The 14,580-nt window shown below is 41.4% G+C and overlaps 3 protein-coding genes across 4 annotated transcripts; 2 read left to right on the top strand and 1 right to left on the bottom strand.

The window, feature by feature from the left end:
* Positions 1–333: 333 nt before the first annotated feature.
* LOC108432187 (RING finger protein 151) lies at positions 334–4,279 on the top strand. Of its 2 annotated transcripts, none has more exons than XM_017705855.2 (4): positions 334–378; positions 929–1,098; positions 1,207–1,303; positions 3,206–4,279. In XM_017705855.2, exons 1-4 carry the CDS (start codon positions 376–378, stop codon positions 3,671–3,673), a joined length of 738 nt encoding a protein of 245 aa, XP_017561344.1. In that variant the 5' UTR covers positions 334–375; the 3' UTR covers positions 3,674–4,279. The 2 variants fall into 2 exon arrangements, with proteins under 2 accessions (XP_017561344.1, XP_017561345.1); XM_017705856.2 differs by lacking the exon at positions 334–378 and adding an exon at positions 430–500.
* Positions 4,280–4,888: 609 nt separating this feature from the next.
* On the top strand, positions 4,889–6,968 carry rps2 (ribosomal protein S2). The gene is made up of 8 exons (XM_017705854.2): positions 4,889–4,990; positions 5,463–5,600; positions 5,684–5,773; positions 5,852–5,959; positions 6,043–6,216; positions 6,316–6,475; positions 6,670–6,761; positions 6,845–6,968. The coding sequence occupies exons 2-8, from the start codon at positions 5,466–5,468 to the stop codon at positions 6,923–6,925; spliced, it is 840 nt and encodes a 279-aa protein (XP_017561343.1). The 5' UTR covers positions 4,889–4,990; positions 5,463–5,465; the 3' UTR covers positions 6,926–6,968.
* Positions 6,969–7,726: 758 nt separating this feature from the next.
* Positions 7,727–10,182, bottom strand: ndufb10 (NADH:ubiquinone oxidoreductase subunit B10). The gene is made up of 4 exons (XM_017705858.2): positions 9,928–10,182; positions 8,843–8,981; positions 8,622–8,761; positions 7,727–7,886 (listed from the first exon to the last, which is right to left on the bottom strand). The coding sequence occupies exons 1-4, from the start codon at positions 10,073–10,075 to the stop codon at positions 7,801–7,803; spliced, it is 513 nt and encodes a 170-aa protein (XP_017561347.1). The 5' UTR covers positions 10,076–10,182; the 3' UTR covers positions 7,727–7,800.
* Positions 10,183–14,580: the final 4,398 nt, after the last annotated feature.

Genomic DNA, 14,580 nt, shown 5'->3' on the forward strand with positions numbered 1-14,580 from the left:
TTGCAGCGAACCTTTGAGCAGATGTGATAATATTTACTGAAAAATCTGTTTGCGTGCTTTTAAAAACACAAGCTACAGAAAAGCCTCTTCGAGAAGTTGTGCTGCACCTCCTCATGACGTAAAAATGACCCGTAAACAACAACGCTTGGTCAAACAGCGGAGGCAATGAATAAACAAACGCCAGCCTTATTCGTCCAATGAGAAGTCGTTCTGCCGCTGAAATATGCAAATCAGCCACCGTCGCCGCGTGTGTTCATTGGTGGAGCGCTTGAGCGCGTCCTCGCGGGGAGGGACAATGTGCGCGCGTCCCCGCGCTCTGCCAATCATCAGCCGCTGAAGCCTGTCGGTAAAGCAGGCTTTAGGCAAGCTGAAGGCATGGTGAGCCGCTTTTCTGCTCCGACATTATACAGCATTATACACATTTGTCTCGTTTGTCGCAACAAAACCTTCAAGTGTCCGCTTAAGTCGAGCAAATTTAAGTCGGGAAGACTTCATTCACGGTGGGGCTTTTGCTGTGCGTTGTACTACAGTGATTCCATTCAATTATTTTGCTTGTTGTTGGTGACCAGTTGAAAACCCCTTATAAGCCTGCTGCTGTTGTTATAACATGCTTACTACATATTAATTGCGCATATTTGTGTCATCTGTAGTCAGTCTTGTGTTTTTTGTGCAAGCTGTGTGGCTTTAACTCAGTCAGAGCTGCTTAAATGTTATTGAAGTGCAGTGCAGTCATGTGGTCCGTGTTCCAGAACACCAGTCATTGTTGACCCTTGCAGAGGCCCTCCGAAAGCCTGGCCCTCACTACTCAGCTGATATTGTTAAGCAGGAATAGGGCACAAAGGAAATATGTAAATTAAGGCTGAGAGTTATGGAATAACAGACAGCCTGTGTTATATTGTACATTGTGTGTGTGTCTTGATTTCTATAGGCAGAAGCACACATGTGCTTACAAAGCGGTGGTTATGACTTGGAGCTTTTTGTGGACGTGCCGGACGATGGCTTGATATGCAGTATATGCCAGGGAGTATTACGCTGCCCAGTCCGAGCAGCCTGCCACCATGTCTTTTGTAAAAGGTGCATCATGCAGTGGCTAAAGAGGTATGTAGAAGTTCTTTGTTGATGTAGAAGCTAATAGGTTTGTGGATCCTGTTGGCTTTGTTGAATAATGTTGACCAGTGCTGGATGTTTTATCTCTTTTCTCTCCAGACAGGAAACCTGCCCATGCTGCAGAAAGCCTGTCAGTCAGAGCCTGATATTTGTCATGTTCAAGCTCAGTAAAGCCATCGGTCGGCTTAAGATTAAGGTAGGATGCCGATCAAAATGCATCTGTGTGAACTGCACTCAGTTGTTACTCAAACACTGCCAAGGCCACTTAGGGACAGAGATTTAGGGCAGAATTGCCCATGGGTACCAGACCTCTAGGGGTGCCATTGTCCTGCCAATTTAAGACACCCCTTGTGTTTAGAGACTAAAAAAAGAATGTAAAATATCAGTAGTTGGCTAACCAGTTAATGCCGATATACCCTTGTTTGACAGAAGCCTTTAAAATGAGCCCAGGAGGAACTTCGTGTAGCCTTCAGCTTTCAGTGTTTTGGATTTTTGCTCAATTCTAATGTTATAATCTGTATGCAGTGTCACAGGGTCATCTTATTGCACAACCTGGAAGAGTAAAAGTCAGCTACTGATGTCGTGCTCGCGGGCTTCAGTGCGCCCAAGCTTTGGGTATTTTTCTGGTACAATCAGGCAAAAGGCTCAGAGGCTTCATGAAGCTTCAACACTCAACACTAAAAATAGTCAAATCACTACAGCTAACCACCCTGTCATCCTGCCAAACTGTTCCTCCCTGCTGATTGGATGCCTAGCCCCAGTATTGAATGTTGGCTTTCATCTGAAAGAGCTGATAACAATATTTCTAGCCCATTCGTTTATTTCCTTTTTATATAGACTGATGTTGATATGGTGATGCCTTGCTATGGCTGATTAAAACACTAAGAATTTACAGTATATATGGATACCTGACAAAAAGCTGTTAAGTGCAAGCTGTTCATTTTTCAGAAGATATTTTTGAGGTGATTAGCTTCAGGTTGCCTGCTGTGTCTGAGCCGCTTATACCAGCGCAGCACACACTAACACGCCGCCATCACATCAGTGTCACGGGAGTACTGAGAATGATCCACCACCCAAATAATACCTGCTCCATGGTGGTCCAGTGGGGGTCCTAACCATTGAAGAACAGTGTAAAAGAACTTTACACAATGGTAACAGGCAAACATTTTTACCTGAGTGCGAGTTAGTAGAAGTAGTTTTTTTTCTAGTAATTTTGGAGCTTTTCTATCGGCCCATTCATCGTGAAATTGTAGCACGTTGTGAGGGGCAGCTGTCATTTTCAGATTCTCCAAAAATGGTACAAAAATGGAGATACAAGGTGCTAAAATGTGTTAAAGGTTCATGCTGAATGGACCGACAGAAAAGCTCCCATATTCAAAATTCTACTTCTGTTAACCTCCATTCAAAGTTAATGTTGTTTCCTTCTTGTTTATGTATATTATTATGTTAGATGCTTAAGAAACCTTTTTTGCATATTAACTAAATACAATGATTTTTTCAGTACTCATTATTCTTTAATTATAACTGATATACATATAAAATACTTTTATTATTCAAATTAGTTAAAACAGAAATGAGCAATATATAGATAAGTACAGAGCCCAGCTGGTGACATCCTGTATAAATAAAATTAATGTGTGGCCATGACTTAGTAAGGCGTGGGAAACGAGATAATTAAGTCATGGCCACAGCTTACTAAAGCGTGGGAACGAGATTCTGATGCTTGGCCGCGACTTAGTAAGCCATGATCTCATTCCGACGCATTACTAAGTCAAGGCCATGCATTAGGATCTCGTTCTCGCACATTAATAAGGCGTGGCCACGCATTGTCTGTATTTATACAGGATGTCATCAGCGGGGCTCCATAGATAAGCCTGTGATGTGTACATGTACTGTAAGCATGCAGTAGCTTCTCTGGCCTGGCAAAACAGTGCTAAATATCGTTTCACGCCCAAGACCTACCAAACACTCTTACTGGTGTAGTGTGGTGTGCTCGCCAATCTGGCGCATGGAGGGCAACGGCATTGCCCACTAGACTGTACCAACCAAAGTTAGATCTGAAATGATCAACAAATCAAACTCCTTCTCCTCCCCTCAGTGCAGGAATGAGATCCAGGGCTGCCGGGCCACTTTTCCCCTTTCTGAGCAGTACTGCCACAGCATGAGCTGCCCTTTTGAGCTGATCTCCTGCCCCTACCAGGGCTGCCGGGCACAGCTGCTGCGGCGTGATCTGGAAGCGCACGCACGCCACTGCGAGCACTGGAGGCAGCCGTGCCATATGGGCTGCGGCGCCGTGCTCTCGCAGCGCACCCGCACTCAGCACAACTGCTACCAGGAGCTGCGGCGGCAGTACGAGGCCAAGCAGCAGAGCCACCGCGCCATTGCTGCTGCCCTGCAGAGGAAGATGAGGAAGATGCAGAACACCATGGCGCACATGAAGAGGCAGATCAGCCTCATCTGCGAAAGCCTGGAGGTCATGGATGACGTGGTGGAGGTGGATGAGGCCGAGGAAGAGGAGGATGTGGCTGAGAGTGGCACAGCAGGCAGCAGCAGCAGCAGCTCCTGAGAGTTTAGGAACAAAGGACGAGCAGCATCAGCACTTCCATTCCTGACATTTCCTTTTGACGGCTGATCCTTAGACAAAAGATATAGATACCGTGTGTTTCCTTTGACCAGTGATTTTAATATATTTGTTTTGATTAACTATGTATTTGAAGGTGAAAATATGACTGTAGCAAAAAAATGTGTGAACACACACAGGCATTATTCAGATATGTAGTATTAAAATCATGTTATTTTAGAAATTCACCACCTATAACTTTCTTTGAGGTGCACAGTTTTACAGTAGTTGATCAATGCAGTGGTGGTCTTTGTGTCTGCATCACTGTTCACAGTAATTAGTTGATTAGTTGGACGAAGTGTGTTAGAGCAGGGAAAATGATGAAATATTCAGCACATGGGGTTCTCCAAGTTGGAAGCCACTGACATAAACTGCTCTGTACAGTTTTATACGTTCTGAGCTGTAATGCTCATTATTAAGCAGCACAGTTGAGAACAGCTGACATAAATGATGAAGAGAAGTCATCATTTAAAGAGAAATTACACTGATTCTTCAATCTCTGCACAATTTAATTGTAAATATTGATAAATAAAGTCATTCCGAGTGGTTTTATATAGTGGTTTGAGTTTTTAAATATAAAACTAAAGATGGCAAAATAGTGATACATCTAAAAGTAAAAGTTTTTGGACAGTATTATGCCTTACACGGTGTGGCATGTACTTTTCCACTTTTAATATGTTTTTAAAATTTGTTTTATTAGAGCTTATCACACAGCTATCACAAAAAAGGGTCTCGTAACACTGCATATTCATAACCATTTCATATAATATCTTTCTGTGAGAGAGCTTTTAGAGGCTTAAAACTCTTCAGCCATCTGGTTCCTATCACCATCACTGCGAACAGCTCTGACTCCAGAGACTCTCCAGAAGGGAGCATTGTACATCAAACCGCTTTGAATGACTGGTTACATCGTCTCCATTTCATTATGCAGACATACTGACAAATATGTACAATGACGTTGTAAAGTTATGATTAAGGAATCGTAGAGTTAAGGATTCCTGATGTTTCTGAAATAATTAGCTGTTGAAATGATTTTTTACTGACTGTTTGGTAATAAAGTCATCAGATTGTTTCAGATAAAAAATCAGGAGGTGGTTTCATCCCCAGTCTTTGGCAAGTCTACTCAAGTCTGTCCTACAGTTCACTGAAACCCTGGCCACTAGAGGGCATGATGTCACGGCGGCCTGAAATATCGCGAGGATTCCGCTGAATAAGTACTCTCGGAACTCTCGTCCAGCCTTCTTCTTCCTGAACTCACATCACGTAAGTTGCTGCGGGCCTCTGTCGCTCGCAAATAAATCCGTCTGCATCATAAACATCTCTTACTGTAAAACGTACCGCTCGGGCCAGAATGTGTCGTTGATATGTTTGCGTTGCTGTCATGTCGAAATTGAGTGGAGCACTTGATGAAAAAATGTTTTTTGAGGAATTGTTTTCCATCATAGCGTCAAAGCGGCTAGCTGCCGATGGACCGGTGTTGAATTACAAGCTGAATGTCTCAGAATAGATTTTACACTTTGAATGGAATAATTTTCTACATAAAAGTCACTAGAAAGTAAAAGTAGCTGATGTTCTGTGGTCTTTTTAGTGCAGTAAGCAGAATATCGTCTAGCTTTCTAGCTATGTTAGCTCCTAGCATGCTAGCTCCTCATGCGTTTTGTGTGGTGTTCCTGCGGGAGCGCGAAGGCAGTCCGTTATCTGGAGCGCACACGTTAAATTATCCGCGTTATTACAGCAAATGGCGGACGACGCCGGTGGTAGAGGAGGTTTCCGCGGAGGGTTCGGCACTGGTGGCCGCGGCCGTGGTCGTGGAAGGGGTAGAGGCCGCGGACGAGGACGCGGAGCCCGAGGTGGCAAGTCCGAGGACAAGGAAGTGAGTGTCCAGCATCTCTACTCAAGTCTATTTTAACTTGGTAGATTAGAGCTGAAATTAAAACAGAACCTGTTTCAATTCAGTGGGTGCCCGTGACCAAGCTTGGTCGTCTGGTGAAGGACATGAAGATCAAGTCCCTGGAGGAGATCTACCTGTACTCTCTGCCCATTAAGGTGTGTAGTAAATCATGCTTCTTATGAATATGTGTGTGTAGTAGCTTATTCTTAAAGACTGATCTCGTTTAATTCTAGGAGTCTGAGATCATTGATTTCTTCCTGGGGTCAGCCCTGAAGGATGAGGTGCTGAAGATCATGCCTGTCCAGAAGCAGACTAGGGCCGGTCAGCGCACCAGGTTCAAGGTGATTCTCCTCTTTGATTCTGAGTTTTCATGAGGAGAAATTGTGATCGGTGCCATCATGTTAATGCGTTGACTGTGCTTCAGGCCTTTGTTGCCATTGGTGACTACAACGGCCATGTTGGTCTGGGAGTGAAGTGCTCCAAGGAAGTGGCCACTGCCATTCGTGGAGCCATCATCCTGGCCAAGCTGTCAATCATTCCTGTAAGGAGAGGCTACTGGGGTAACAAGATTGGCAAACCCCACACCGTACCCTGCAAGGTGAGATGAAATTGGGGAAAACTACGTTGCTTGTAAAATGAGTCCCTTACGTTTTGCTGAGACTTGCCCAGTTGCTGATTTGTGGAATGGTTTCTTTAGGTGACTGGTCGCTGTGGCTCAGTCCTGGTGCGTCTGATCCCTGCTCCTCGTGGTACTGGCATCGTGTCTGCTCCCGTTCCCAAGAAGCTGCTCATGATGGGTGGTATCGATGACTGCTACACCTCAGCCAGAGGCTGCACGGCCACCCTGGGCAACTTTGGTAAGGAGGCTCTCAGTAGTGCTTTAGAGAAAATGTGCATTCTTCCTGCTCTGGTCTGCTGCATCTTGTCTGTGGTGTATTTTGATGTTTAATGGGAGGAAAGGAAATGGTATTGTACAGCTCAACAGCCTTTTTGTAGGTGCTGGCAGCGTTGTTTAAGCTTACTGTGACGCTCATGGTTTTTGTCTTTCCAGCCAAGGCTACCTTTGATGCCATCTCCAAGACGTACAGCTATCTGACCCCTGATCTCTGGAAGGAAACTGTCTTCACAAAGTCTCCTTACCAGGTATTTATTAGCTGTGCTGTTACTTTGTAAATCAAAAGCTTCTTTTGTGGACTCCTGACTGAATGTAATCTCATCTTTTTCAGGAATTCACTGATCATCTGGCCAAAACTCACACCAGGGTCTCAGTTCAGAGGAGCCAGGCTGCTCTTCAGGCAGCCACCTAAATTTTGTACAACAGACTGAAATAAAGTCCTGGAACCAACTTTACTTTGTCTGTTTTTACTTGAAAATGAACCCATCATTCCATTTAATTAGATTATTTCCATTTTGCCAGCACCGTTTTATACTGCATGTTTACATAGTATACCAAAATAATTTATAATAAAGTTTCTGTGGGTGTAAGTGCTGATTTAGGCTAATGAGTGTAAATCTCTCTGATTCCAAGTCTCATTCAGTATGAGGGCATTAATACTTTTAATTGTCCCAGGAAATTCTATACAGGAGTATCACTTTAGGCTACTACACAGGGATTTTTATTACAGAATTAGTTGAAGTGTCTAAAAAAAAAAAATGGTATTTTATACCTTTTTGGCTTCGCGTGAATGGGTTGCCAAGGGCAGTTTGTGGCAAAATGAAGGGTGAAAATAATGAGGCTAGATTAAATCAATTTGCATTTTGAATAAAGTCTTACAAATTGCACTAATGCAGTAGCTTTTAGTCCACATTTTTGGTCCAGTCCAGCTCCTACATAGGTTAAAGCAAAAAATGCAAACATGTTTTGAGAACCACTGCTCTAATGATTGTAGTCCACTGGCATTGAACTTCAAGCCACCAAGAAATATTTCAGGTTAGAAAATTTAGTTACATAAGTTTTTTTTTTAATAAAGTATTTTATAAATGTCCCCACTGTCTAAACTGTGCCAAGAAAAGTACCATCTGACTGTAGCTTGGGAAACTACCTACATTGAGATTTCTGTTAACCACATCAAACAAGTGATTTTCCTGCACAGCACCGAAAGGAGAAATTCATTTTCCAATAAATTTATTTTACATGTTTATACATACAGCAGAGAAAGCAGGACATAGCTGAAATGAGAGTTTATGCATTCTGTGCCTGTGCCATCATCCTTTCTTTCTGCTTCATCAAGCATTTGCGTGCGCTGGCATATGCTCCAAGGTCCCCATCTGCAACAAAAGCAAAGTAACAGCCTATAACTTATAAATTCTTAGCTTGCATTCAAGCTGGAGGACACCATCAGATGTTTCCGAGACAAGCTTTTGTTCTCTTAAGCAAATCGTTCATCATGTCCCAAATTCTTAGACCTTAAATTATTAAAATTTACATACAGAAACAGTTAATAATGACAACGGCTTGTCTGCTGCAGAAACAGCTCAACTGGGCTTTAATGAATGAATAAGTCAGCATTGGCTAATTCCACTTAACATGCTGAAGAATGTTTTGTTGGTTGTGCTTTGCTTCCCTTCCCCAAGTAGAGATACCTGATGACTGAGTGCATTGAAACAGTATTCGACAGAGAACTCAGTCAAAACTTGGTGAAGGATGTGTTTTCTGAGGATGCAGCTGACTTATCTACTGTTGTCAGACTAATTTCATCAGTATAATGTTGATTGTGTATTTGAGACTTAAACATCGCACCCAACATTCGAGTCTGTGCGTGTGACATTCACATGTAAAACACACAATGCAGTCCGAGAAACACGTGACATGACGTCTCCAACTACTACATTTTTATTTCAAGCTGTACAGGGCGACTCACAGCAGCACAAAGGCATCATATTTTAGTATGTTTTTCTCCTGACTCAGCAATGCTGCTTCTTTCAATGTGGGGGGGGAAATACAAACACAATGCAGCTTTAATAGAACTGCCAACAACGGATGAATGGATGAAATGCACTCACAGCGCAACTGGTATGCCCTGGAGGCCTCCTTAAACTGCTGAAACTCCTTGGCACAGTTCTGCTTGTAACTGGGGCCTTCACGCTGCTGGCAGGCACGAGCGCGCTCCTGCACGATCTTCACAATCTCCTGGTCCACCTTACTACAAGGCAACACATAGTGACATTCAGTGACATTACAAAACAAACCCACAACAGAAGAACATCACTTAGTCGACGCTTACTGATCTCTCCGCCACTGCATCTCTGCTTCATAATAGCAGACGTAGTCACCCTCTTGGCAGTCTATCAGCTCTGGCACCCGGCGAAACTGCTGGTGGTAGTAGTAGTACTTGTTCTTGCTCCGGATGCTGTCGATTGCATCTGGGGAGGAAAAAACAAACCAGAAAGAAACAGGGCTCTATGTTAACCATATTTTTCCTGCTATCAGCGTAACAGTTTCTGCAGTTTCTACATTAGACATGCATGGCACCAGATGTAATCAGATTTGAAAAATGCATATTGGATATGCAAAACACCACCATTAATAACTGTAAATTATTTTAGTTTAATTTAATTGTACATGTTGTTTATTTAGCCAGAGATGCAATGCAAATGTATACTGTAAATCATAACCCATCACTTCTTATATCACCATCGCAATATTCAGCACATTGTGTGCATATTGTGCAGCCCTCGGAGAAAAGCAGCAAGAAAAAGAAGCAAGCAAAGCATCAACGTTTATAGTTAGTTAAGTACTCTCTTCCAACACCGTTAATTAATCTGCAGATTAGGGCTGGGCAATATGGCACTAATTATTGTTATCATGATGAATTCTGTCACAATATGCCACACTGAGAGGATGGCTTCCCTACATGTTTGCCTACAAGGGAGGCATAATTAGTCCTGTTCAACTGGATTTAGTGCAGCTCAGTGTGTGAAATACAATCACTGCACTAATAGTTTTAACTATTTTACCTATATTACTGTTCTAACCTACCATTTTCCAGAAAAAAAAATATATATCGTGATTTATCGTGAAAAAGTCTCGATAATATCGTGATATTACATGTTGGCCATATCGCCAAGCCATACCGTGTGGCTTTAACAACCGGCAGTGGAGGCCTAGGAACGAATGTTGTTATCCGCTAGCAGCTAGCAAGTTAGCTCTCCGGCTAGAAGGTCAGTCGGCTACACCGCTTTTACAAAATCATAGCTGGCGCACTGCTCCTTCCTAACGTTGGGTTCTAAGCATACAGAACCACACACTGCTACCTGTATCGACAGAGGACGGCATTATCTAGCACTGAGTGTAGCTGAGCAGACTTACTCCTGAATGTGGTCACTGGGAGATCCACCGAGTAATAAAACAGGTTGGATAAAATTAAAGCCGGGTTGGGAAGAACCGTCTGCTTATCCACCACCGGAGTCTGGCGTGGAGGCTCGGGGTACGCGTCTTTATCGTAGTCCTGTGGCATTTTCAAAAGCCCCAAAAATGAAGGAAGATATTTAAAAATATAATCTCCCCTCTCTTCGACCTCGTCCTCTCCGCTCCGCGCTCCGCACTGCGCCTGCGCGCTTTCACAACAAGGGGACGGGTCAAAGGAAGAAATCGGTACCAAAATCATACCAAACTTTTATTTATCCCGGTCTGTACTCTTATATATTTACACACCCTGGTACATTTTCGACAGATGAAAAATAAGAAACGTCATAAATCCATTGCTACTTTTAAGCTTTTTTCATTTTAATTCGAATCCCACTATATATGTATTTTTTTCTTTACCTTTTGTTGTCGTTTGCTTTTTGTTTTGTTTTAGTTTATTGTTATTTTTGTTGGATATATGAATCGCGAAACTGACCTATTGCTGTTTCTGTTTACATTTGTTGAACTTTGTATTAAATACGCACAAATAAATAAATAAATAAAGTATAGCTCAAAGTTCATTTCACAGTGATGCCAAATACATGAGTTATATACTCATAAATTTATGGATTCATACAGTAAGTATGATGAATGTTGTTTTAAAATGAAATGCTTTTTTTTTCAACCAATAAGAGGTCGAAGGGGAAAGGCCACTAGCAACAAAACATATTTTTGCCACTAGATGTCTCTGTTATTGTACATTTCAGCCAAGGCAGCTTTATTCATACAACATATTTCATACTGATACTAAGCAAGATAATTCCGTCTGATTTACATATTGTGTTTCTTTCAAATCCCATGTTAGGAAAACCGTTATAGTATGAAAAACACACCACCATGTGGATAAAATTAGAATGGCTGGAGATTACAGTGCTGCCGTCTCGCTGCCAGTCAGAGGTTTAAGCACAACATAAGACAAACCACTCTCTGCCACCATCTTTGCATCTAAATTATTGATTAAATATCAATGGTGTTTTTGAGAATCGATAGAGTATAACAAAATATAATATTGTGATACTCAAGTGTATCGAAACGCCTAGTGCTTAAGAGAGAAAACAACGCTTAATTAAAAGTAAATAAAACCCAATAAAACATTTAAATTAGCTTATTAAGGGTAAAGGGTAATTAGAAACTGGTGGTCACATGAGGCTACTCTCCCGATAACAGCACAGGAACTCTTGAAACTGTTCATGTGTACATCAAAATGTAAATGTCTTTGGAATTTCCGCAGTGAAAACCGGTAAATATGGACATCAAAAATTGGTAAATAGACTTTGCATTAGTGTTAATTAATATGTGACGTGAAGAGGATTGCGTGGTGTGAAATATCCATATAAGATAAGATAAGATAAGATGTGTTTATTGTCATTGCACAGTGTACAACAAAATTGAGCAGCAATCCAACAGCACTTCCTACATACATACAATTTAAACATAAGGATAAAATATCTAAACATGAGGCTAAAATATATAAAGTGCAGATTTAAGGGGAAAAAATATAAAGAAAAGAAAAGCACTATAAAACTATATATTCTAAAACAGTCAATAGACAATAGACGGGTGAGGTAGCAGTTGTGGTTGCACATTCCTTGGACAGCTTATAGCGTTATATAATATTGCACATCTAAGAATAATTGCACAGAAAGAATACAGATTGCACTCTCAAGAACAAATGAATAATAAATAGAACAGAGGTGGAGTGGAACTCTGGAACACTGGAACAGTGTAAAGTGTCCTTTGAATATCTGCCGTTAATAAGCGTTCACTCAGGCTCACATACTATGTCACTGTCTGTGAAGAAATAATAACATTCCGTTATCATTTAAAAAACTATATCAATATGTTAATGTGAGAATCAGTTGTGAAAATGAAACCTAAGAATCAGATCTATCAATGCTTTACTATCAATCTGCCCACCCCTACTAGTTAAAAACCTTTGGAATCAAACTAATAGTTTATTTTAGCCATGTTACAGTGTACAAATCATTCTAAAACAATTCAACATTCAGGCAGCAATTTTGTTTATAATGTTTTATTGTGTTTTACTTCATATCAGAGTCGTGTCATCTGCAGAAATTCTCGGATGACACGGCCATTGTGGAGTGCGCAAGGAATGGACAGGAGGAGGAATACAGGAAGCTGGTGAAGGACTTTGTTGCCTGGTGTAAGCTGAACCAGCTGCAGCTAAACATCAGTTAGACTAAGGAGATGGTGCTGGACTTTAGGAAGTTTATCTTTAGGACTTTATCTCCAAACTGCTCTCAATCTCAATCTGCTCATTTCTAATCTTGTCCATCCTTGTCACTCCCAACGAAAATCTCAGCATCTTCATCTCCGCCACCTCCAGCTCAGCCTCCTGTCTTTTAGACAGAGCCACAGTCTCCAAACCATACATCATAGCAGGACGCACTACTGTCTTGTAAACCTTCCCTTTCACTCTTGCCGCTATCCTTCTGTCACACATCAGCCCTGACGCCCGTCTCCAAAAGTGCTCGGAACAAAATCAACAAACTTATTAGGAAGGCTGGCTCTGTTGTAGGAGTCAAGCTGGACTCTTTGGAGGTTGTAGCAGAACAGAGGACACTCAACAAGCTGCTAGCCATCTTTGACAACACCTCACACCCTCTGCATGCCACGCTGGATGAACGAAGGAACTCATTCGGTGGCCGTCTGTTACAGCTGCGCTGTGTTAAAGAGCACCGTGTGAGATCTTTCTTACCCACTGCTATACGGCTCTACAATATTCTCCTTACTGTAGAGACGGTACTGATCTCCTGCTGTCTGAACTGTGCTGAACCACTTCAGTATATCTCCTCTTCGATTAATACACACTGTGCAATTTATCTTTCGCTGTAATGACACTTTTCACTATGCACTTTACACTACAACTTTGATGCAACTCAAAGTTAGTCACGTTTATAATATGTGCTGTTAGACTAACTCATACCACTCAGTTCCTGCTGTCTTGTAAATACAGCGAATCTGTCTCATATGCCATGTAAATATGTAAACAGATACTTTTATACTTTATTTTATTTCTCTGGTACTTTAGCTTGTGTCTAGATTTATTTCTATTTTGTATTTTTCTGCATAGTATATGTACGTTTATTTGTAATTATATGTCTTGCTACTGAAACAATTCAGTTTCATGTAATTCTGTCTGTCTGTCTGTCTGCCTGTCTGTCTATATAACCTCTGAACTGATTCAGAGTGAAAGTGACACTAAATGAATGCAAAATAATACATTATTGGTGAACGTCTCTTTATACATCAGAAATAATGTGGTAACCTTTTAATAGATTCTTTGCCAGAGTCAGTTAATGTTACAGTTTAGCTACAGTCGTCCTCCTGGGCCATAATTAGCATTTCAAACACAAATCCCACAGTGCATTTCAAAATACTGAGAAATACATAAGGCTCATCATACTCATCAAGCACAGTGCTGCAGTACGTGATGCAGCTGAAATTTGATGATGATGACGCATTTATGGCACATGCAAAGAGGGTAAAACAGAGTTACTGTATTGCATAAGTATATTTTCAGCTTGGTTCTGCATTAGCTGAAATATTTCTAAATAGAGTAGATCTACTGTTACTAACCAGCTGTCATAACTTTAATAATCTTTCTTTAAATGTGGGGGGACAACATCATCTGTGGTACATTAAACGTTTCAGAGAATCCAGAGGAATGTTTGTATGCATGAAAGGCCAAAAACCAGTATTGGCTGGCCATGATCTTTGGGTCCTCAGGGGGCGCTACATTAATAACAGATATGATTCTGTAGTGGAAATTACTGCATGGGCTCAGGAACATTTCTAAAAAAAAAATCATTGTCTTTGAACACAGTATATTGTTGCAAAAAAAAAAATAGAGTTAAAACTACCATGCAAAGAAGAAACCTTATATAAATGAGAACAATTCTCTTCACCTTCTCTGGGCCCGAGGTCATTTAGGATGGCCTGAGGTGAAATGGAAAAGTGTCCTGTGATCTGATGAATCAGTAATTTAAATTCTTTTTGGCAGGCATGGATGCTGCTTTCTCCAGGCTAAAGAGGAGAGGGACTGTCCAGCTTGTTATCCAGACTCAGATCAAAAGCCAGTGTCTGTGATGTTATAAGGGTGCATCAGTGCACATGGCATGGGTGACTTGTACATCTGTGAAGGCAACATTAATGCTCAAAGATATAAACCGATTTTGGAGCAACATTTGCCACCATCCTGGCGATGTCAAGTCCAGACCTGTCACTTACTGAAAATATTTGGTGCTTTATGAAATGGAAAATACAACAAAAGAGACCTTGAACTGAATAGAACAACATTTCACTTTCAAAACTACAGCAATTGGTCTCCTCAGTTCCCAAACGCTTACAGAGTGTTGCTAAAAGAAGAGGCGAGGTAACACAGTGGTAAATGTTCCCATCTCAATTTTTGGCATGGGTATATATTTTTGATTTCCCTGCTCTAGAAAACCAGGGAAACTTGGTAATTAGCTGATGAGTTGAATCAGGTGTCCTTAAGTAATAAATTTCACCCAACGGTGCCCTCCAGAACTGGAG

Source organism: Pygocentrus nattereri, chromosome 14 (assembly GCF_015220715.1).
Source record: "Pygocentrus nattereri isolate fPygNat1 chromosome 14, fPygNat1.pri, whole genome shotgun sequence".
Taxonomy (NCBI): Eukaryota; Metazoa; Chordata; class Actinopteri; order Characiformes; family Serrasalmidae; genus Pygocentrus; species Pygocentrus nattereri.